Source organism: Ursus maritimus, unplaced genomic scaffold (genome assembly GCF_017311325.1).
Source record: "Ursus maritimus isolate PB19 unplaced genomic scaffold, ASM1731132v1 scaffold_3, whole genome shotgun sequence".
Classification (NCBI taxonomy): domain Eukaryota; kingdom Metazoa; phylum Chordata; class Mammalia; order Carnivora; family Ursidae; genus Ursus; species Ursus maritimus.
In genome coordinates this window covers 22737856-22761480 of record NW_024425563.1, presented here as the reverse complement: position 1 = coordinate 22761480, position 23625 = coordinate 22737856, and the positions used below count along the sequence as shown (strand labels likewise).

At 50.5% G+C, this 23625-nt stretch overlaps 1 protein-coding gene across 1 annotated transcript; it reads left to right on the top strand.

Annotated features, from left to right (window-relative positions):
* Positions 1-1633: 1633 nt before the first annotated feature.
* On the top strand, positions 1634-21735 carry SMO (smoothened, frizzled class receptor). Its single transcript, XM_008705911.2, has 12 exons — positions 1634-1961; positions 13486-13691; positions 14444-14653; positions 14908-15080; positions 15423-15642; positions 15731-15854; positions 17107-17199; positions 17647-17755; positions 18558-18743; positions 19192-19340; positions 19841-19975; positions 20220-21735. The coding sequence occupies exons 1-12, from the start codon at positions 1634-1636 to the stop codon at positions 20651-20653; spliced, it is 2367 nt and encodes a 788-aa protein (XP_008704133.2). The 3' UTR covers positions 20654-21735.
* Positions 21736-23625: the final 1890 nt, after the last annotated feature.

Sequence of the window (23625 nt, the reverse complement as noted above, 5' to 3'; positions counted from 1 at the left end):
CTCGGTAAAATGCAAGTTCTCAAGTTCTGCAAGGATATCATTATTATGGTGCTATGAACATCCTAGGATTTCAGAAAGACTTACTAAATTGAATTAAATCCTCTCTCTGTGTTTCTGAGGGTGGTAGCTGAAGAGCAAAAGTGAATTTGCTCTTAAATGGCCAAACCCAACAAAACCCATCTACTTCAGCAGTGCTGAAGGGGTAAGGGTAGGGGTGAGAAAGGAAAAACCATCCTAGCGTGTTGCAACATGGAAAAGTTGCTCAACGGAAGTCCACTCTCCTGGAGGGACCCCCGGCTGTAAACTGTTGCAGGTATAAACTGTTGCAGGTGAAATCAAGGGCGGTGACTCAAAGTCCCACAAGTAAAGGTGTGAGGAAAGGCCAAATGAGTAGACTAGGGAAAGAGAGCAGCAGAAACGTTTTCAGCCAGCATATGAGCAGTGAGGGCCATAAAGAATGGAATGGCTTCCTTTGAACATAACCAAAGACATGCCAGGGTCAGTCTTTGGAAACCACGGTTCATACTTCACACATCTGTAGCAATAAAGGCTGTTATTGGTACGTTTGGTTTCCAGACACCTGCTCTCACAGGTAACAGCAGTCAGGCAGCTGCCCCGAGTGACTCTGAGTTCATCTCTTACACAGGTTCTGAGTTGGAAGGACTGAGACAAGCGAGTCCCCCAAACCCTGGTTCTCCTCCAGAGGGCCCCGGGACAAGTTGAAAGATCTAACCAAAAACAGAAAAAACCGGCGGGTTGGGGAACCGGGCAAGGATGTAGGCTCCTGGGGACTTCAGGCATCCCCCCGTCTCTCCCATCGTAAACCAGAAGAGTCTATTCCCTGCAGACGAACAAGTCGAACGATCCTCAGGCCGATCAAGGTGCCCGCTGAGTCTGGTTGCAGCTCCCGGCCACGATTTCCTCCCATCTCTTGCCCCAGGGCGGCGAACGGGGTCACCAGAGCCCCCTGGCCCGGGCCCCTCTGGGCACCCGGGACAGTGAAGCTCGCGCTCCTCCTCTCTCGCATCCCCTCCCCTCCTCTTCCCTCCCTCTGCCAGTCCCTCCCCAAGCCGTGGCGGAGGTGGGGCCGGGCTTGGCTCGGCGAGGCCCGTGCATTCCAGAGAGCCGAGCGAGCTAAAGCAACAAAGGAGCCGGGGAGTCGGTGGGAGAAGTCGGGGGGCTGCGGCGCGCTCGGGCGAAGGTGGCGGCTGGGCCGCGGGCTGGCGCAGAGGAGAAGCCGGGGAGCTAGTCCCCCACCGCCGGCCCGCGCCTGGCCTCCATCGCAGGGCCGGGAGGTAGTTTTAATGGTGGAAGAAGGAATGGAGCTGGAGATTGGGGGCCCAGGGGGCTCCCGGGGCTGAAGACAATTTGGATTGCCCGGAGAAAGAGTAGAGAGTGGCATCCCGGCCGGGGCCTCAGCCGCCCAACATGGGCCCCGGGGTCCAAAGTTTGCGAAGTTGGGCCGAGGGTCACCGCCGCGGCGCGGAGCGTCCGAGGGGCCCGGCACCGGACTTGCCGGGCGCAATAGGTCGCCTGAGCCACATCCGCGGCCCCAAGGGTTGCTGTGTGTGGCCGGGGCCCTGGGAGCGGGCGGCGGGGGCGCCGGGCTTCTGCTGAGTTGGCGGGTTTGGCCATGGCCGCTGCCCGCCTCGCACGGGGGCCGGAGATCCTGCTCCTGGGGCTGCTGCTGCTGCTGCTGGGGGGCCCGAGCCGGGGGGCGGCCTTGAGCGGGAACGCGACTGGGCCTGGGCCGCGGAGCGCGGGCGGGAGCGCGAGGAGGAGCGCGGCCGTGACCGGCCCTCCGCCGCTGCTGAGCCACTGCGGCCGCGCAGCCCCCTGCGAGCCGCTGCGCTACAACGTGTGCCTGGGCTCGGCGCTGCCCTACGGGGCCACCTCCACGCTGCTGGCCGGGGACTCGGACTCCCAGGAAGAAGCGCACGGCAAGCTCGTGCTCTGGTCGGGTAAGCGCGCGGGAGCCGGAGCCGGGGATTGCAGTGGTGGGATGCGGGGCGCTTGGGAAGAATAGGCTCGGGCCTGAGCTTTGGCGAGGGCGGGAGCTGCACCCGGGAGAGTTGGAAAAACACAGTCGGAAACTTTGGGTGCTGGCTGTAAGCCGGCTGGGACCCTCGGTGAGGAGGAGGGAGGGCGAGGCAGTGGAGGGAGCCGGTCACAAAAGGCCGGAGCAGGGTGGGTGCGCCAAGGATGCGGGGGGGAGGCGGTGAAGGGGTGCGGGGCCCATGAGGAGGGGGCTCAGAGCCACCGGAAAGGACGTTTTTTAAGAAATGGAGCTGCTGCATCTAAGTGCTGCTCTGGAAGCGGGGTCCTTGGGGATTCAAGGAGGTGTTTAGATCTTGGAAAATAAAGTCGAGTTGGAGAAGGAAAAAAGGAAAGATGGGGTAGATTTAGGCATTGAGGGACACGGTGGGGGGAAAGAACTGAGTGAAATTTGTGACGGAATCGAAACCCCCTGGTGTTGAGTAATTAAACGTTAACCAGAAATTTCCAGAAATCTTGTTTTGGGAGACAGGAAGTCCGGAGAACTGTGATCTTGTCTTGCCTTTACAGGAGATTTCCCTGTTTCCTCATCTGAAAAATGGGGACTCTGATCTTTTTCTGAGGTTGTGAAGGAATGAGTCTATTCTAAGGATTATTTGTGTATTCTTTGGAAGCTTGGATCCTCAGGGGGGTTCGGGGCTGCAGAAGGACACTTAAGTCTGGGACGTTGAGAGCCTGTGGAAACTTTCATAGTGGTCTGAAGTCCCAGACCACTCACCTCAGGGTAGGATTATGGCCTACCTGAAAAACTGCAGTGTGAACCCAAACAAATCCTTCCTCAGCAGTGTGGAGTGGATTCTCTCCCCACGTGCTTCTCTTCTGGGTTGGGGGCCTGAGGGGGCCTGGGGAAGAGAACTGGTCTTGTCATCCCTTGCTTCTAGTCAGTGTGATTCCAAAACTGTCCTCGAAACAGAAAAACTGAAAGTCAGACGCCAACTTGACAACCTCCTTCTTTGGACAGGCCTTGGGTGCCCTACATCTCAGTTCTGCCCTGGGGGCTGGTGATGATCCCTCCTTCAGAGGGAGCATATGTGGGTTGCCTGTCATTGTCAACTTGGCCACTAGAGTTCTCAGAGTCATCGCTGGATGTTGGACAAAGCTTGTCATCCCTGGCCTGGTATCATTCTCTGGCAGATGCCAGAGGAGGAACTTGGAAGATGGTACCCATGGTGGAGCTACGTCCTCAGTGGGTATCAGGTTCTAAAGTCGGCATGTAGGCAGAAGCCATGTGTAATCAACGGTAGCTTTGAAAAATCCATAAGTTACGATTAACATAAGGTCTATGCGATTTTGCCTCTACACTCTTTTTATGGTGGTATGTTTGTATACATGTGTAACATATAGGGATGTATAGGATATAAGAAGGGACATACCTAGAAAATATAATTTTAGTCTTTAGAGTTATGTAAAAGCAAAAGAGCAGAAGACTGAAAGAATACAAAAGGAACACGAAAGAAAGGTGTAAGCCCGTTTCTTTGAGCACTACCTGAAAGAAGGCTGCGTTTAGGAGCCAGCAGTATGGAAAATCAGATCTCTCAGCACTAGGAGCTCACTCCGTTCTGAGTTGCTCACACTGAGAGGATAGTCACGCCCCCCACGCCACCCCTCTCTCCTTATTTATTTTGCAGGGACCGTGGTTGAATTCTGCTAAGTTAAATGCGTGTGTGGTGCTGCCCTTCTGTAGTTCCCATCAGATCAAGGAGGAAGGGTACAGACCTCTTTGCAGTCCCTACTCCTGAGAGCAGCTGTTGAGCAGGCAGAAGTGGTTTTGGCAGCAAGGTTTAGGAGCTAGAACCGTCTGCTGGCTGTGCAGTTTCGATCCTTCCTAGCTGGGCCTCAGGTGGGGCAGGGAGGGTCCTGCGGAGGTGCCAGCCTGGAGCCCAGGTCTTTAGTTCACTCTGCAGTTTTCTCTGCTGCCATCATCCCTCAGCTCTGCCACATTGTGTTTTCTGGTCGTTCTTTCTGCTAGATGTTCCGGGCAATCGGGTCAGAAGCAGATGGTGGTGCAAGCTGGGTCAGTGGTGGGTAGAATAAATCAGAGCCAAGTGTAAGAATCACAGACAGGCCTTTGGCTGGGAGCCTCTGGTGAGTGATCTGTCCTGTCCTGAGTACGTGGTCTTGATTTGACCATGTCTACATGGTCAGTGTCACCGGCTCTTGGAGGTGTTTTTGTGGGTGAAGGGTGAAGATGGTCTAGGTTGTCTTCGTCTGGTGACTTTTGAAGGTAGAGCCTTGTTCTTCATTTTTTTTTTTTTTTTTTTAAGCCTCGAGAGTCCTGAGTACACAGCCATCCACTCATTCATTAAATTAGGCACTGGGTGCTTGCTACATGTCAGCCTGGATCAGGTTCCGGGCCCTATAAAGACGAGGAGTACAGACATGATCCCTGCCAACAAGCGGAAAACAGACAAACAGCTTTAGCAGTTCCTGTGAGAGGTATTGTGACAGGGTAGTGTGCTGAAGGAACACAAAGGACTTTGGGGAGCAAGGGAAGACCCCCCGAGGAACTGACCTTTAGCCTATGACCTGAGAAATAAGTAGGAATTACCTGAGCCAAGGTGGATGGGAAGGAATAGGAAGAGGAGACAGCATGCAAAGGTGAGGAGGCGAGAGGGCTTGGTTCTTTGAAAAGAGTGCAAGAATTTTAGCAGAGCTGGATCAAAGCGTGTGAGGGATAGAATTATAAGAGATAAGACACAGAGAGTTAGAAAGCAAAGGGAGTCATACCCCGTATTAAGAAGTTTGGATGTTATCCAGGAGATAATAAGGAGCCACTGAAAGCTTTTGAGCAAGGGAGAGATGTAATCATATTTGCATTTTAGAAAGATCTCTTTGAGTATTGTGTGAAGAAGCCGTGGGAGGGGGAAGGGCCTGGAGCCTGGTTGCTTGTCTAGGGAATGGTTGAAGTAGTCCAGGTGAGTGATGACAGGGGTCATGATGGAGGTGGGGGTCCATCATCCAGAGATGATGGGTACGGCTGAAGGAAGTGGACAGATCCAGAATTTCAGAGCTGGAACCAACGGGACTCGCTGATGAGTTGGATGGAAGGCATGAGTGAGCGGGAGGACCTAGGTTTCAGGCTTCAGGGGAAGGTAGAAGTGTTCCGTTTCTCTAAGCTGGGGATGCTGGAGGAGGGGAGGAGGTTGAGGAAGAAAGCATGGCTTCAGTTGGGCCATGGGAATTAGAGGGGCTCGATGGACATCTCTGTGGAGATTACCAGCAGATTTGGAGTAGGAGTTGCTGAGGAGAGCGGCCACTGCGTGCTTCCCCAGCCTAGAGCCTTTGGAAGTACGCCATTGAGCGAGGAAGTTTACAGCCCGGGCTGGACTACTTTCTAGATCTGCAGAGAACCTAGGTCCCTCCTGTATCTTTCGACTCTCTGGACTTGGGCTTATTCAGGCACTCAGCATCTTTCCCCATTATAGTTTGAAATGTCTCTTCATAGGCATTCCAAGCTGACCAGACAAACATAATATCCAGGCCACGGTCCACCTTGGGCCAAATCTGGTTTGGTATATGGGGCAAGAAAGCAGAGACCTGCGGCTGGTGAGGGAACTAGGTCCCTGACAGCCAGCACGTAGCCTCTTTGACCACTGCTGTGCTGTGTGTGCACAGGGATGTGTGGCCTTGCTGCCCAGCCGGGGGCCGCCAGTAGAAGAGAGCCTGAGAAGCTGGCAGGAGTTTCTCTTTTCCTCTCAGACATCTGGTTGAGGTGATGAGAGGAGGGATGTTGTTGGTGACGGTGGGTTGTTTGCAGGGGCAGATCAGAAAGAATTTCCCGAGAGCCATTCCCAAACCTGGCTGATGAGGAGAATCAGTTAAGATACATGTCTTTGGAAAGTATGAAAATACAGAAGAGCATCTACCGGCCCAAGTTTTAATTTTTGCTTTAGAGTTTTCACGTTTTAATTTATTTTTATTTATTTGTTTTGAAGATTTTAAGTAATCTCTGCACCCAACGTGGGGCTCACACCCACAACCCCAAGATCAAGAGTTGCACGCTCCTCCGACTGAGCCAGCCAGGTGCCCTGAGATTTTTAACTTTTTAATTGTAAAATGCTGTGTGTATACAGAAGGTGCATAAAACACAGAGGAACTAAATAACAAATAATTATAAAGTGACACCTGAGTCAAGAACTAGATCATGCCGGGCCACCAGAAGCTCCCCTTTGTCTTTTTCAATCACATCTCCTTCCTTTCAATTCTAGAAGTAACCACTACCTTAATGTTTTTGATTATCAATTCCTTTTTCCTCTATAGTTTTTTCATCTTGTTTTGGAATCCCTAAACAGTACGTTTCAGTTTTGAATGTTTTTGAGCTTTAAGCAAATCATGATATGTGTTTTCTTTTAGGTCTTTTATGTCGGCTTCTTTTGTTATACATTCTTTTGTAAGATTCATCCACGTTATTGCAGCTCATTTTTTTTTTCATTGCCAAACAGTATTCCATTGTAGAATATATCGCAATTTGTTCATCCGTCTTGTTTTTGTTAAACATTTAAGTTGTCTCCAGTTTTTGGCCACTGTGGATACCATTGCTGTGAGTATTCTTCTGTGTGTATCCTGTGCACCTGGGTCAATTTCCCGGTACCTACTTAGAGGAATGGGATTTCCAGACAGTAGGGCATGCGTAACCTTCAGCTTTCCTGGGTAATACGAAGCAGTTCTCCAAAGTGGTTGTACCAACTGAGGTTCCCCAATAATCCCGTAGAAGAGTCAGCATTGCTCCACGTGATTCCTGATCCTCGGTGGTGTCAGCCTTTTACATTTTTGCCAATCTGGTGGCTGTATTGTGGCATGTATTTATGGTTTTAATTTGCATTTCCCTGATAACTAGTGAGGTTGAGTACCATTTCAAATATTTGCTGGCCATTTGGATTTCTTCTATTATGAAATGTCTGTCCACATCTTTGGCCCATTTTTCTATAGGGCTGTCATTTTCATAAGATTTGTAAGAGTTCTTTATGCTGGGTGTGAGTCCTTTATTGGTTGTAGGTGTTGAAAATATTTTCTGTGGCTTGCCTTTTCATTCTCTTTGTGTCTTATGTTAAACAAAAGTTCTGAGCTTTAAGGTAGTCATTTATAAAACTTTTTATGATTAGCGCTTATTGTCTTATTTTAAAAAGTCCTTTCATGGGGTGCCTGGGTGGCTCAGTCGGTTAAGCATCCTACTCTTGATTTTTGGCTCAGGTCACGATCTCAGAATCCTGAAGTTGCCCTGTGTGGGGCTCCCCGCCTGCTTCCCCTGTCTCTCTCCCTCTGCCCCTCCCAACCCACACTCGTGCACACACATTCTCTCTCTCTCTCTAAAATAAATAATCTTTTTTTAAAAAGTCCTTTCATAACACAAAGTCATAAACTTATTCTCTTATGTTATCTTCTCAAAACTTTTTAGATTTTCCTTTCAATTTAGACATTAATTCACTAGTTTCGCATATGTCGTTTCAACATCATTTGTTAAAAAGAATATCCTTTCTCCACTCTTCTGCCATAAATCAAGTGTTCAAATATCTATTTGTTTCTGGGATCTTTATTCTGTTCCATGGCTCCATTTTGTCTATCCCTTGCCGATATATACCATCTTAATTATCATATCTTTTTAAAAAAGTATCATATCTTTATAACATAGTTCTTTACCTTCTTTGGGCTATGAACCTCTTTGGCAGTCTGGTAAAACCTATGGGCCCCTTCTCAGTATAACATTTTTACATTTATAAGGTAAAGCACATAAGATTAAAAAGGAGCATATAGGACTACAAAGGAAATGAATTATATTAAAATATAAATATCAAATATATTAAAACAATTTTGTGATGTAACACATACGTGATTCTTTATTAACACAAAGTAAGATGTACTATGTGTTTAATAACCACCATAATGTCAAGGTGGAGATGGACGGTAATAATATTTTGAGGTATCTGTAACAAAAATATCTGATTTCCGTATGTGACAAAAACACAAGTACTGATAACATTACTGTGGTGTGTGACTTACATCCGTAATTGAAGGAAAGGCTAAATTTCTGTTAGATGTAATTTTTTTCTCATCCAAGTTCATGGGCCCTTAAATTCTCTCTGAGAATCCTTTGTGAGGGGCACCTGGATGGCACAGTCGGTTAAGCATCTGCCTTTGGCTCAGGTCATGATCCCAGGGTCCTGGCATCGAGCCCCGCATTGGGCTCCCTGCTCAGTGGAGAGCCTGCTTCTCCTTCTGCCTCTCCCCCTGGCTTCTGCTCTCTCTCTCTCACTCTCTCTCTCTCTCTCAAATAAATAAATAAAATCTTGGAACTCTTTGTGAGTTCCAAGCCAAGAAAAGAACCTCCACTGTTTTTTTGTTTTTGTTTTTATTGGAGAGATAGAGAGAGAGCACGAGTGGGTGGGGCAAAGGGAGAGGGAGAGAGAATCTCAAGTAGATTCCGCACTGAGCAAAGAGCCCAACGTGGGCTCCCTCTCACCACCATGGATCACGACCCCTCCACTGTTCTTATAACACTTACAGTATTTATGGTGTAGCAGTATCTAATAGAATCTGGGCTATTCTTGACCCTTTGTGTTTTAATATAAAAATAGTTGCTGGTGATTTTGATGGGGATTACGTATGCAGACTAATTTGAAAAAAAAAGACATCTTCACAATATTGAGTTTTCCAATCATTTCATTATATATTTCTGTCTATTTAGATCTTTCATTTTCCCAAATTTTTAATTTTTGTGCGGTGTTTCAATGTCATTTGTTAGATTTAATCCTAGGTACTTGATTTTTAAAACACTATTATAAATAGTCCCTTTGACATTTCATTTTCTGTTCGTTGCTGGCATTTAGAAATACAATTGATTTTGAATCCAGTAAACTAGCTAAATTTATTCTACACACGTAGCCATCTCATTTGTGAATAATGAGTTTTGTATCTCCCTTTTCAAGACGTGTGTCTTTTATTTATTTATTTATTTTTTTTTTTAAAAAAGATTTTATTTATTTATTCGACAGAGATAGAGACAGCCAGCGAGAGAGGGAACACAAACAGGGGGAGTGGGAGAGGAAGAAGCAGGCTCATAGCGGAGGAGCCTGATGTGGGGCTCGATCCCATAACGCCGGGATCACGCCCTGAGCCAAAGGCAGACGCTTAACTGCTATGCCACCCAGGCGCCCCAAGACGTGTATCTTTTAATCTTTATTGCCTCAATGCACTACTTAAGACATCCAGTACATTGTTAAATACAAAGGGGTAAAAGTAGCAGCATCCTTCATCTCTGACTTTCTGTGTTCTAAAGTTTTTCTGTCCTTCACCATTACGTATGATGTTGAGTGTAGGTTTCCTGTAGTTACATTTTATTAGATTAGGAATAAAATAAAGTGTTCTTTTATTCCTAATTTGCCTGTTCTTCTTTTTATCACGGATGGATGTTGGACTCTATCAACTACTTTTACATCTACTGATACTATCATATGATTTTTTTCTTCTTTAATCTGTTAATGTGGTAACTTGCATTGATTGAATTTCCTAATGTTAAGCCAATCTCAGAACAATGGTTTTCAACTTGACTGATCATCAGAATCACACAAAAAGTCATTTTTAAAGTTTCAGTTGTGGCAGGGGCGCCTGGGTGGCTCAGTCGGTTAGGCATCTGCCTTTGGCTCAGGTCATGATCTCAGCGTCCCTGGATTGAGCCCTGCCTCAGGCTCCCTGCTCAATGGAGAGTCTGCTTCTCCCTCTTTTTCTGCCCTCCCCCCAATGTGTGCTCTCTTTTTCTCAAATAAATAAAAATCTTTTTAAAAAAGTTTAAATCATGCCAAATATTTAAGAAGTCTATGAATATAGAAAATGCCAAGACTAATAGAACACCTGTGTCTTTATTTTTTCTTTTTGTTTCAGATTTTAATAAAATCAAAGAAATACAACAATACGGATAAAGTTGAGGTCCCCTTTCTTCTTGTCTACAATTTTGTTCCCTTCTCTTCTCTAGGGACATTCCCCCATCTCAGTAATTCGCATACTTATTTTTTTAAGCTTTATTACTCCTAAAAAAAATTGGTAGTATGGGCACATAGGACAAAATTCAGAAGTAACAAAAGTTAAATCCCTCGACTTCTACTTCCAGCTACTGACTTCCCCTTCGTAGAGGCAACTGCCAGCACTGGTTTTTGTGTGTCCTTTCAGAGATATCCAACATATGTGTAAGTGTAGATGTGTCCTTAGTTTTTTTCCTCCTACAACCAGTAGTAGCCTGCTCTTCAGACTGTTCTCACTCTACTGCATCCATGTAACAAGATGCATTGGAGGTAGTTTGATTTCAACGCAAATAGTTCAACCTTGCGTAGTGTCTTATTATGTTGATATATGATATTTTATGTCGCTGGTCTCCTATGGATGGCTGTGCGTTCACGCAGTTCCTACTCTTTTGCTGTTACAAACAATGCTGCAATGAATAATCTTAGGTATTATCTTTGTAAACACGTGAAGTGGGATCGCAAGTATAAAATTTTGGTAGATAATACCAAACAGTCTCTGCAAGTGTTTACTAATTTCTGTTCTTACTAAAAATATACGTGCCAGTTTCACTCACATTCTTGTCAATACAACATTTTCAACTATTTTGATCTTTATCACTCTAAAAGTTTAAAAATTCTATCTCATTGTAGCTTTATTTCACATTTAGTTCATTAAGAGTGAGATTGAGGGGCACCTGGGTGGCTGAGTCGACTGACCTTGAGCTTCAGACCCTTGGTCTGACTCTTGGCTTCAGCTCAGGTCATGATCTCAGGGTGGTGGGATGGAGCCCCATGTCTCTCTCCCTCCTCCTCCCCCTCTGCCCCGCCTCCTACTTGTACTCTCTCTCTCTCAAATAAATGAATACAATCTTAAAAAAAAAAAAAAAAAAGAATGGGGGGCACCTGCGTGGCTCAGTTGGTCAAGCGTCTGTCTTCGGCGCAGGTCATGATCCCAGGGTCCTGGGATCGAGTTCCGCATCAGGCTCCCTGCTCGGTGGGAAGTCTGCTTCTTCCTCTCCCACTCCCCCTGCTGGTGTTCCCTGTCTTGCTGTGTTTCTCTCTGTCCAATAAATAAAATCTTAAAAAAAAAGAAAAGAATATATATTTTCTCAAGTGTATTGCTTTTCTTATGGTCTTGTATTTTACTCTACTGAATTATCTATTTTTCTGAAGTCTTTTTAAATCTTTTCTTTTATAGCTTCTGAGTTTTGTGTCATACTTCAAAAAGCCTTCTCTATTTCAAGATTTTAAAAACATTTCCCATCTTTTCCTCTGATACTTTAATTTTTAAAACTCATATAGTCATTTTAATTCATCCAGAATTTATTTTTATGTAAGAAATGGGGTAAGGATCCAAACAAAATCCCACATTTTTAGAAGTTGATTACTGCAAATATCACAAAATGCAGAAAAACAACACAATATTTTTAGTAATCAACTGCTTGCTACTCCTCTGGAATACATTTTACTCCGGTGAGCTCCCCCCATTTTAAATATATTGTTCAGTAAGCATCCAGTAACGTTCACTTTTTCTTTGTTGTACAGTTCTACGAATTTAGACAAACACATAGTTAGGTAACCAGCCACTACACTGAAGATAGTGACAATCCCATCAGACCCAAATATTCCCTTGTGCTGCTCCTTTGTAGGCAAATTCTCCGCCTACCCAACTCCTGACAACCTTACTGCTGTGTTCTCCATCCATACTGACTTGGTCAGAATTTCTGAGAGCAGAGTTCTCCATCTAGAATGATAAGGGTCCCCAGGTGATTCTGATTTGAGTCGGGTCTGGAAACAGTTAACTGAGGACATTGCTTCTTTTTTTTTTTTTAGAAGTCGGTTTTTGTTTTTTTTTTTAAGATTTTATTTATTTATTTGTCAGAGAGAGAGCACACGCACAAGCAGGGGGAGCGGCAGGTAGAGGGAGAGGGAGAAGCAGGCTCCCCACTGAGCAGGGAGCCCAATGCAGGACTCGATCCCAGGACTCTGGGATCATGACCTGAGCCGAAGGCAGACGCCTAACAGACTGAGCCACCCAGGCGTCCCAGGACATCACTTCTTGACGGGAACTTGCTCTGTGGCCCTGGGAATAGGCTTTGTGGTAGTGGGAGCTGTGAGTGGTCAGAGATCTCAGATGAGTAATAACAGCAAATATTTCCTGGGTGCCTACTATCTGACAGGTACCACGCTAAACACATACAATGCATTATCTAACTCTTCACAACATTTCCACGAGGTAAATCTATTATGCCCACTTCACAGATGAGGAAACTGAGGCTAGAGATAAATTTGCCCAAGATCACATAGCCGGCTAATGGTAGAGCCAAGGTTTGGGGACCCAGGGAGGCTAATTGCAGTTTCCATTCCCCATATCTCTCTACTGTATTGCCTTCCTCCCAAAAAGAGCAGATAACTGCCCCACCACCCCCAGCCTGGCAGTGTGGCAGTCACCCAGTTTGGTCTCACGTCCTTAGAAGCCTCTCCTAACACAACTTCTTGTGTGGGCAACATGTGTTCCTGAAGCAGGGATGACTCGGGAGGGCAATGGGGGCAGAATGCTGAGTGGGCCCAGCCCCTGGGGAGCAGGGTAGAGGCCTGGGTTGGGCCAGGGGCGCCGGGAGACCTCCACCTGTTTCTGTCTTGCTGACAACACGTTTCCTCCCTCTGCACTGGACAGAGCCTCCTCTGTTTCTCTCCATCTGATTTCCTGTTTCCTCCTCTGGCTTTGGAGTACCTGGCTCCCCTGACTACCTCTTCTTAAGCTCCCACCTGTTCTCTGTTTCACCTCAGCTTGGTAAGAGGAACAAGGATCCTGGGGTCTGGGCGAGGGGCAATATCTGGTTCCGGTGCGTGGGCCCTGCAAGGGGTGGGTCCCACAACCTCCCTTTCCCCTGGAAAAGACCTGTAGAAGGTTTTAAGGATGCCCCTGAAAAGGTAAAAGGCAAGTCGGCTTGGGGTTCTCAGCCAGAGGCATAATACTCCCTAGCAGGCATTTGGAAATGGAGGCTGCTTTTCGAAAACTTAAATTGAATTACAATATACATTCAGAAAAGTGCATGGATCACAGGCTTGCTTTTCACAAGGTGAACACACACATGTAACCACTACCAGATCAAGAAATGGAACATGACCAGCATCCCAGAGGCCCCCCTCTGGCCTTCCAGTCACCAACCCTGGAGTAAGGGCAAAGGGGGGCATTTTGTGGTTGTCATAATGACTTAGGGGTTCTGCTGGCATTTAGTGGGAAGGGTCTAGGGAGGCCAAATATCCTGCGGCACAAAGAATCATCCTGCCCAAATGCCCTGTTGAGAAACACTGTGCCTGACCGCTCTAGCATTGTGGCACAGGGACTTGCCTTAGGCCTGGGAACAGCTGTGACTGTGGGTCAGCGTGGGGAGGGGTTTCACGGCAATGTATCCACCCTGTTGCCTCCCCGCAGGCCTCCGGAACGCCCCCCGCTGCTGGGCAGTGATCCAGCCCCTGCTGTGTGCTGTGTACATGCCCAAATGCGAGAATGACCGGGTGGAGCTGCCCAGCCGCACCCTCTGCCAGGCTACCCGAGGCCCCTGTGCCATCGTGGAGAGGGAGCGCGGCTGGCCTGACTTCCTGCGCTGTACCCCGGACCGCTTCCCCGAGGGCTGCCCGGTGAGTTTGAGGGGGCAGGCCCCAGGCCTAGGGCAGGGCCCCCACAGGAGGCAGGGGCAGGGGAGCCCCACAGCCTTCTCTCCTGGGAGACTCCACATCTGCAGCCATGGGGTCAATGAGCCACAAACCCAAACTGACGCTCGCTGGCTGGGCCCGTCTGTTAGGGATTATCTGTTATTTATAAAAGATAACTGTGTTCAACAAATATTTTTTGAGCACCTACTCTACTAGGTGTTGGGGAGTTTGTGGCCTCACGGACGACAGGAGCTCCTTCTCTAAGAAGTTTATCATGTATTTAGGGGTCAAGGCATGCACGCGTAAAACAGCTAGAGATGCCAAGATGGAGGGTGGGTGATCTCATTCTGGTGGCCAAGGAGAGCTGGAAGTCATAATAATAATAACAGCAGTGAGTTTGGTAATAATACTAGTTATTTTTATTTACTACCGGCCAAATACCATATAAGCAGTTTACATCTATTTATTCATTTAACCCTTATACCATACCATGAAGTAGCAACTACTTTCTTAGAGCTGGGGAAACTGAGGCAAGAGAGAGGTCAGATCATTTGCCCCAGGCTATTGATATAGTTGTCATGGAGTGGCCAGGCTGGGATTCAAAAGCTGGAAGGTTGTCTCCAGCCTGTGCTCTTGGGCACTCTGCCGTGCTACCCTGATGCCTCGCATTAAACCGAAGAGCACCCCTGCGCCTCCTGCTCCCTTTTGCACTGGCTTCTCCCCTTCCCTTGTGCCAGAATGAGGTGCAGAACATCAAGTTCAACAGTTCGGGCCAGTGCGAGGCTCCCTTGGTTCGGACTGACAACCCCAAGAGCTGGTATGAGGACGTGGAGGGATGTGGGATCCAGTGTCAGAACCCGCTGTTCACCGAGGCCGAGCACCAGGACATGCACAGCTACATCGCAGCCTTCGGGGCGCTCACGGGCCTCTGCACGCTCTTCACCCTGGTCAGTGGAGGGCAGGCCTGCGGGCGGGGGGAGTCAGCAGAAAGGGGGCCTAGAACCCGCAGCCTATTAAGTGGGATGGAAGTGGATTGTCAGGCAGCTGGACTATGGGAGCAGAGGGAAGCGGGGAGGTGATAACCTGGTCGGGTCCCCAGGGAAGGGTCTGGATAGGAGGGGCCCGGGGTTCAGACAAGGGCGTCTGTGGCAGCAGCATCACCCTGACCTCATAGAACGGCCCTTTCACTTCTCTCTCCTAGGCCACGTTTGTGGCTGACTGGCGGAATTCGAATCGCTACCCTGCTGTCATTCTCTTCTATGTCAATGCGTGTTTCTTTGTGGGGAGCATTGGCTGGCTGGCCCAGTTCATGGATGGCGCCCGCCGGGAGATTGTCTGCCGTGCAGATGGCACCATGAGGCTTGGGGAGCCCACGTAGGTGTCTTGGGGACCCAGAAGGGAGGGTGAGGGGCAGAAGGCTGAAATGTGTGTTTCCCACAAAAGGGACAGGTGGGGCTTGAAAGTGAGATTTCAGTGTAGGCTTCAGCTCTGCTTGTGGTGCCCGAAGATTCCAGCGTTAGGACTATGATTATTGGCATCTGCTCCGGGAGGCATCTTCCATACCCTCTTTGAATCCCACCTGGGTCCTGTCTCTAAGTCCTGACTCCTAGGGAACCTCCAGACCTTAGAAGCCAAGGATCTGGGGACAGGGTGGAGAGAGCAGATAAAGGAAGTACAGAATGACCTCCCCAGCTGACCCCTCACATGTCCGCACAGCTCCAATGAGACCCTGTCCTGCGTCATCATCTTTGTCATCGTGTACTACGCCCTAATGGCTGGTGTCGTCTGGTTTGTGGTCCTCACCTATGCCTGGCACACCTCCTTCAAAGCCCTGGGCACCACCTACCAGCCTCTCTCCGGCAAGACCTCCTACTTCCACCTGCTCACATGGTCACTCCCCTTTGTCCTCACCGTGGCAATCCTTGCCGTGGCCCAGGTATGGCGACTGGTAGGGGACTGGGGACCAGAGCGGAGTGGGCTTGGTGACCCACTGTGTCCCTCCCCCCCACCCCTTCCTGCCGCAGGTGGATGGGGACTCCGTGAGCGGCATCTGTTTTGTTGGCTACAAGAACTACCGATACCGCGCTGGCTTCGTCCTGGCCCCGATCGGCCTGGTGCTCATTGTGGGAGGTTACTTCCTCATCCGAGGTGAGTGAGCACTGGGCCAGCACCAGCCAGGCAACAAAATGCGCTGAGCACCTGCTCTGCGGAAGGAGGAGCGAGGAGCCGCCAGCTCTGCTGCCTTGGCGGTGGGACCTCCGTCGCTCCCCCAGGGTCTTGGTGCTAACGGAAGGTGCCCCCTCTGGGCAGACACAGTCTCATGGCTCCTTGGGGTGGGACAGCCCTTTTGTGCTGGCCAGAGAAATGCAGCTGCTTTCTCCAGGGCCTTGGGCCAGAGCTCGCAGCGTGTTGAACAGATCCTGAGCTGGGATCTAGCGCCTGGCCTGTCCCCATTCACCAGCTCGGGGCCTTCGGTCGTGGCAGTCCTTGCCACCTTGCACGGTGTGTGCACCCTGAATTTCTCTCTGGTCTCCATGTCTTGGAGCCAGGCTCCTCATCTGCCTCCTACCCACAACGGTTTCCACAACACGCACAGATTTGCTGTTCCCTCATTTCCCGTCTGAAGCCGCCGCCTCCACTGTAAGCCTCCGTCTCTTCTTAGCCCCTTCTTGTTGCATTTTCTTTGTAAACTTCAGCCCCCTCGCCCTGTGCTGTCAGCCTTCGGTTCAGCCCACACCTCTTGTTGGCAGTCTCGGGGCCTCTGATTCATGTTTCGTATCTGTGCGGTCCTGTACGGTAGGCACCGGCCACATGTGTTGAAACCCGTCCAGATTGAGATGTGTCCTGAGTATAATATCCACGCAGTATTGCAAATACTTAGCACAAAGAAAGCAAACTAGCTCATCAGTAGTTTGTTATATGGAATCTGTGTTGAAATGTTAATTAAACAATGACATGTTGTTTATGAAATGTATGGAAATTAGCTTCCCTTGCATCTTTTTACTTTTTTAATGTGGCTGCTAGAAAATCTGAGATTATGTATGTGGCTCACGTTGCATTGCTATTGGCTAGCCTGTTCTCGCGTCTCTTTTTAATGTCTTTTCCATCAGTACCGCTTTGACCTGGCTGCCTTACGTAGGGGTGGCTGGAGCCAGGACCAAGGCACCTTCTCTCTCTTCTTGTCTCCTTCTCTCTGTTCTTGTCTGTCTGTTCTGGGCTCTGCCCCGGTCCTTCCAGGGCACAGCACGTCTGCCACCACCTGTGCTCCCTTTCTCCAGTGTCTCCAGTTCCCCAAGCTGTAAATCATAGGAGTGAGCAGACTGGGGACTCCCTGCCCCACCCATCCCTCCCGGGAGAGTGGCCTCGCCCCCATAATGTCCGCTGTCTCTCTTCTGTCCAGGAGTCATGACTCTGTTTTCCATCAAGAGCAACCATCCCGGGTTGCTGAGTGAGAAGGCTGCCAGCAAGATCAATGAGACCATGCTGCGCCTGGGTGAGTGGACCTCAAGGCCTTTACTGGCCAGTCCAACACTGTCCCCTCCTGGGGCTGTGGGACCTGCAGGATAGGGTCTTGGAGGATGCAGTGTCAGTGGTGCAAGTTAGCAGCCAGGGGGACAAGACAAGGCTTTGGGGCGTGTGTGTGTGTGTGTGTGTGTGTGTGTGTGTGTGTGGTGATGGTGGTAGCCGCTCAAAAGAAGGGGGCCTTCTTGGACAGAGGAATTCAAGTTCACGCCAAGACTGCTTCCTCATGGCCACTGCTCCACAGTTGGCTCACGTGCCCTTCGGGCCTCGTGTTGGACAATACAGCAAACTGAGCCTGGCATGGATTCACCCCAGACTCAGCTATCTTTCAGGCCTGAGGGGGGCAAGTACCTTGTCCACACTGCTGCTCCACACCTTGGATAGCTAATGCTCTGCCCCCCCTCCCGGCCCTCCACAGGCATTTTTGGCTTCCTGGCCTTTGGCTTTGTGCTCATCACCTTCAGCTGCCATTTCTACGACTTCTTCAACCAGGCTGAGTGGGAGCGCAGCTTCCGGGACTATGTGTTGTGAGTGCAGAGGTGGGGGCTGGGGGGCAGCTGCCGTGGGAGCTGGAGCCTGGACTGCAGAGACCGCCCTTCTTGCCCCTCAGCAGGGGTCTGCCGGGTCCCTGCCTCCGATGGCAGGTGAAACTGCCCACCTTGCTCTGGGCGCCCGAGATGTCATTTGCTCTGTAATTTGCAAATACGGCAGACGGCTCTCCTACCCTGGCTCAACTCTGCCCTCCTCTCTGCACGAGCCGCGGTCTGGCTGGTGTGTTTGTAACTGTTAAGCCCTCTCATGTGGGGGCTTCTCTGATGACTCTGTGTTGGCCACTCTCATTCTCACGTACTCTGTTACAGAGCCCTGCGCAGAAATAGTTGCCTCGCCAGGATAGGTTAACGACCCGCTAATACTTGCTAGCTTTGTCTGTGCTTTTTTGTATCACCGTGACGATGAATCTGAGCGTAAGGCAGCTCACCCGCTGAAACCCTTGCTGATGGCAGGAACAGCAGTTACAGGGCTCATTAAAAGGAACACCAGTCCATGTCCTGACTGCCTCCGGCTCTTCCTTAAGGGCTCCAGCTTCCAGTCTTTAAACCACACTGATGGCTGGTTCTTCCCCAGAGATTTGATTTAATTGTCTGGGGTGTGACCCAGACACTAGTAGTTATTAAAAGTAACTCTAATGTCCCAAGTGACTCTAACGAGCACCCAGGGTTGTGAATCATTGCTGTGGGGCTTAGCTCTTTCTGAAGTCTTTGGATGGATTGTCTAGGTACTACTCAGGAGACCCAGAAAGCCTCAATGTCTGCTATCCCCCTGCCACAGGTGCCAGGCCAATGTGACCATCGGGCTGCCCACCAAGAAGCCCATCCCCGACTGTGAAATCAAGAATCGCCCTAGCCTCCTGGTGGAGAAGATCAACCTGTTCGCCATGTTTGGAACCGGCATTGCCATGAGCACCTGGGTCTGGACCAAGGCCACGCTGCTCATCTGGAGGCGCACCTGGTGCAGGTGGGGTCAGCAGCCAGCTGGTTCTGACCTTGCGGCCTTACTCTCTCAGGCTTGGTGTCCCCACCAACAGGTGTTGTGGGCTCCATGGTCCCCCAGCAGTCTTGGGCAGGCTGGTTTTCTAAGTGTCTGCGCTGAGCTGCGTAAGGCTGCCTTCTCTGTGGCTCACCACTGCCCCCTGGTGACACCTCCTGTCCTTGGGAGGACTGATCAAGTGCTGAGCCAGCTTCTGGCATCTTCTGCGAGTGGAATGATTGGAGTGATTTGAGTACTGGGCATACAGGAGCCCTGAATTCTAGGCCCACTTCTTTGCAGAGGTCTCTACACCTCAGGGACTTGGGGCCCTCTGGAGGCTACTTCCCTGGAGGGAATGGCTTCACTGGTCTTTCACGAGACTTGATGGGAAGAGGCTGTTCCTCCACTTCCCCTCCCCCGCCTCTTCCGCTCTCAGGTTGACTGGGCAGAGTGATGATGAGCCCAAACGCATCAAGAAGAGCAAAATGATCGCCAAGGCCTTCTCCAAGCGGCGTGAGCTGCTGCAGAACCCAGGCCAGGAACTCTCCTTCAGCATGCACACTGTCTCCCACGAGGGGCCTGTGGGTGAGCCGTGGGCCCCTTTCCTCCACTGGAGCCACTCAGTACCCGTAGTACCTGGGCCCCATCCCCCTAGGCTGGTGTGGACACATGGACTGTCTGGAAGGCTGGGAGGAATAAAGCACCCCGGCCTCTCCTCACACACTCAACACTGTCCAGTCCCCCTTCCATCCCTGGCTACTCTGCCCTCTCTTTCTGCTCCTGGGTCTGCCTGCTGGTACTTTGGTTTCAAAAGGACACATCTGCCTCTCCCTTCTGTCCTCTCCAATTGTTCTCCCTGGGCTGGAGTAAGTCAGGGCTCCAGGAGCTGGATTTCTGGCCTCTAGTGAGGCCCCACTCTTCACAATGGGACTGGGTAGATCGCTGTGATTACCTGGGTGGGCTTTCTGGGCTAGCTGGATGGGGAAGGAGCTGCTGGGAGAAGGTAAATGTGCTGAGTGAGGGAGGAGCCATCATCCAAGGACTGGGCAGTCATGATTCCTTAGCCTTTCCTTCCATCCCCACAGCGGGTTTGGCCTTTGACCTCAATGAGCCCTCTGCCGACGTGTCCTCTGCCTGGGCCCAGCATGTCACGAAGATGGTGGCTCGGCGAGGAGCCATACTGCCCCAGGATGTGTCTGTCACCCCTGTGGCAACTCCAGGTATGAGGGATCAGGCTTTTGTAGGAAGGTGGGGGCATGGAGGCTGGGGGTTCTTGGGACTGGAGACCAGCAGCTGCCAGAGGGGAGGAGGAAGGAAAGGCCCTGGTGGGTCTGGAGTGTGGAACGGAGGCACTGGAGCCCTAGAGTTGTGGGTCACAGAGCTCAAAAGTAGGGGTCTCAGGAGAGAACGGGTGATACGGACAGAGCCAGCCTCCCAAGCTCACGTTCTCTCTCCTGCCATCAGTGCCCCCAGAGGAAAAAGCCAACCTGTGGTTGGTTGAGGCAGAGATCTCCCCAGAGCTGGAGAAGCGCCTGGGCCGGAAGAAGAAGCGGAGGAAGAGGAAGAAGGAGGTGTGCCCACTGGTGCCGCCCCCTGAGCTTCACCACCCCGCCCCTGCCCCTGCGACCAGCGCAGTTCCTCGCCTGCCTCAGCTGCCCAGGCAGAAGTGTTTGGTGGCCGCAGGTGCCTGGGGAGCCGGGGAATCCTGCCGACAGAGAGCCTGGACCCTGGTCTCCAACCCTTTCTGCCCAGAGCCCGGTCCCCTGCGGGACCCATTTCTGCCCAGTGCCGCAGTTCCCACGGCCTGGGCTCAGGGCTGCCGCCAGGGGCTGGGGCCCGTTCACTCCCGCACCAACCTGATGGAGGCCGAGCTCATGGACGCAGATTCAGACTTCTGAGCCTGGAGAGCGGGGCCGGGGCTTGGAAAGAGGAGCAAAGACCGTTCTGAGGTGCTTCATCCCCCCTGAGAGTGCCTCCCCAGGATCTTGTCTTCCAGAGAACCTGAGGGTGCAGTGCCCTCCCAGGAGGACTCTCTGTGTCTGGCTCCTGGCAGCAGGACTGCGGGGAAGGGCCCTGACGTCTCCACGGGTGGGCCTCATCTAGGGAAGGGCCCTGGAGCTCAGGGTCCCTGTTTCTGCCCCGCCAGCTGGAGTCTGGCTGGCAGTATCCATCCGCAGCTCGGTCATGGGAGAGGCAGAGCTTGAGGGGGGACAGTAATGGGAGAGGCGGGGGTGACAGTACCCAGAGTGGGCTGTGGTGGCCAATGAGGCAGCCAAGCCTGTGCCTGGCAGATGAGGGCTGGCTGCCCTTTTCTGGCACTCTCAGACCAAATGTGTTTATTGTGTCATAGCCCTTTGTCTAAGTGCGGACAGGGCTCCCTTCTCCCTCTTCCAGGTGGTTGTGGAGCTGGAAGTGCCCATTCTCACAGGGGCTATAACCTCTCTCCACAGGAGTCCAGCTGGCCCGACCCCAGGCCAGTAACCCATCCTGTGTGCTCCTGTACCCTCCTTCCCCTTTCCCATTTCAGTTCAACCAGGCCAACCTCTTCCTGTTTCCCGTTTGTCGATTAGGACCCAGAACTGCTGCATGTCCCCCCCCCTTTCTGATGCTGGGCTCCATCTCCAGGTGAGAGATTGGCTCAGCTCTGGAGCCCGGTGTGGTGTAGAAGCAGTGAGTGACAGAGAGGCTCTGGGCCCCTGAGAGACGTGTGTTCTCTCTTCCTCCCATCCATCTAGTGGGGGATGGATCCTCTGACTTGAGGGGCTACCCTGGGAGGCTGCTGGAGCTTCAGCCAGGCAGGAAAGCTTCCTTCAACTTCCACAATTGGTGGGTGAGGAGATTCCCACTTCTCATAACTCCTAACTATGTCCCCGATTTCAAGAACCAGACAGCAGGAAGCCTTAGGAGCTGGCTGGGTTCCAGATCGGGGATAGGGATGGGGAGACGAAATACAAACAGTAAATAAAAGGTTTTTGTATAAGCTCTTGGTGTGCTGCTTTTTCACAGGCCCTGGTCTTGAGAGAGGCGCCTGACTGGCTCAGTAAGTAGAGCAAGCAACTCTTCATCTCGGGGTCGAGAGTTTGAGCCCCACATTAGCCATAGAGATTATTTAAAAAAAAAAAAAAAGTAAAGTAAAATTAAATTAAAATACAATAACATAACAACATAACATAACATAAAATCCACAGGCCCTGGTCTTGACCTGTTTACCTGGTCCTGATCGCATTTTTCCCCACTTCCTCCTCAGGCTATTCTGAAAGGCGAACAGCTTGGTGCTATTGAGGTCATGACGGACAGATGTCAGGCTGATGTCAGCTTAGTGCTGGCTGGCTTTCCCGGCCGTTGGTTTCCATATGGACAAACACTCTTCTGTGGCCACAGCTGCCTCACTGTGCACTGCCCATAAGCCGATTGAGCGAGAACCTGCAGCCTGCCTCTGCACTGATGATCGGAAGCAAGCCCCCTCTGGGGACCTCTTCGTTCTAAAAGGGGTGTCAGTAAGACCAGTGCATTCTGATCCACAGCTGGGCAGTCAAAGGAATTCCGACTTCCCCGAGGAAAGCCTGTTAGCCCCACCTCCTCCAAAAAGATGTCAGTAGAAGATGGGGAAGTGGGTTGCAAGGACTCAGGATCATGGGGAAAGGATCTCTCTAGAGGAAAGGGGGTGATACTCGCAGACTGGGAAGCTATTGCGGAGTACTGACCAGGTTTGTTTCTGTGATGGGGACATAAGCAAAACTGCCCAGAGCCAGATTTTAGGGGAAAGGGAAGTAGCATAATGATCTGATCGTATTCTCGGTACGTTACACACAAACGATTATAATCATAGCTAACTCCCACTGAATGCTTGCTAGGCTCTTTTCAAGCACTTCACATACATTAACGCATCGACTCTCACAACAGATCTGTGAGGCACAGAGGGCTTTGATGGTTCAGCGAGGCCACATAGTAAGTGGTAATGCGGGGATTCTCCCAGTATCTGGCTCCAGGGCGGGCTCTTGGCTGCCTCCTGTTCAATTCAGAGGGATTAGAGGAGCTAGTTTTTTGAAGAAATAACTTCAGCAAAGCAAAATGACTTATGCACAACCTCACAGCTCGTATGGACCCCGGCCCCAGGGTCTTCCTAACTAACCAAATCCAGACTCTCCAGTCTCAGCTCTGGCTCTGGATTTTTCCTCCCCTCCAGGTTTTCTGTGCTGGGTTCCCTCTGGCCTCCCTGAACCCCCTGGTGCTTGCTTACCTCACTCATTCTTGCCATTAGTGCCTCTCTCAGTGGGGATATAGCTATTTTTTAACCTTTATCGACAAGAGTATTCAAAACAGTAAAATGTATCAGTGTGGTCTAATGATCTTTTCCGAAATAAGGGAAAATGTTAACAATTTTCTTTCTTTTCACCTCCGTGGACATTCCCTCCGTCCCTTCTTTCTTTAATGGGAATACTTATATAAAGGATGAGGAATGGGACATAGGGGGAGTTGACTGGGCTTTAAAAGCTCAGAAATGTTACCTTTCTACCTCTGGTCGTGGAGGCTGGCAGAGATGCTGTAACCACGAGAGGGCACTGTGAGCCCACTTTTTGTGAACACTTACGTTAGGCGGCAGACGGAGGTCCAGGACCATGACATTCCAGCAGAGCAAGAAATCTTGCAGTATTTTCATAGGAGCTCCAGCTTTCAGGACTGAGTCACAGTGCACTTTTCTACTAAAGCTCCTGAACTAGATCCCTGGATGAGATACCTCACGGTCCAAAAAGAGCTTGGTTGGGGAGCTCCCTGTGGCCTGGCTGCTGCCCTGAGAACAGAGGTCTCCAGGCATTCAGTGCCTGGGCACTTCCTCCCTCAACTGCTCCTTTGCGTCCCTTGCCACACT

What these genes read in the sequence shown, in the direction of transcription:
- SMO (XM_008705911.2), top strand. Translation starts at nt 1,634, where the DNA reads ATGGCCGCTGCCCGCCTCGCACGGGGGCCGGAGATCCTGCTCCTGGGG. An exon ending in CAAGCTCGTGCTCTGGTCGG is followed by an intron (nt 1,962 to 13,485) that starts GTAAGCGCGCGG and finishes GCCTCCCCGCAG; the next exon opens with GCCTCCGGAACGCCCCCCGC. An exon ending in AGCTTCCGGGACTATGTGTT is followed by an intron (nt 17,756 to 18,557) that starts GTGAGTGCAGAG and finishes CCCCTGCCACAG; the next exon opens with GTGCCAGGCCAATGTGACCA.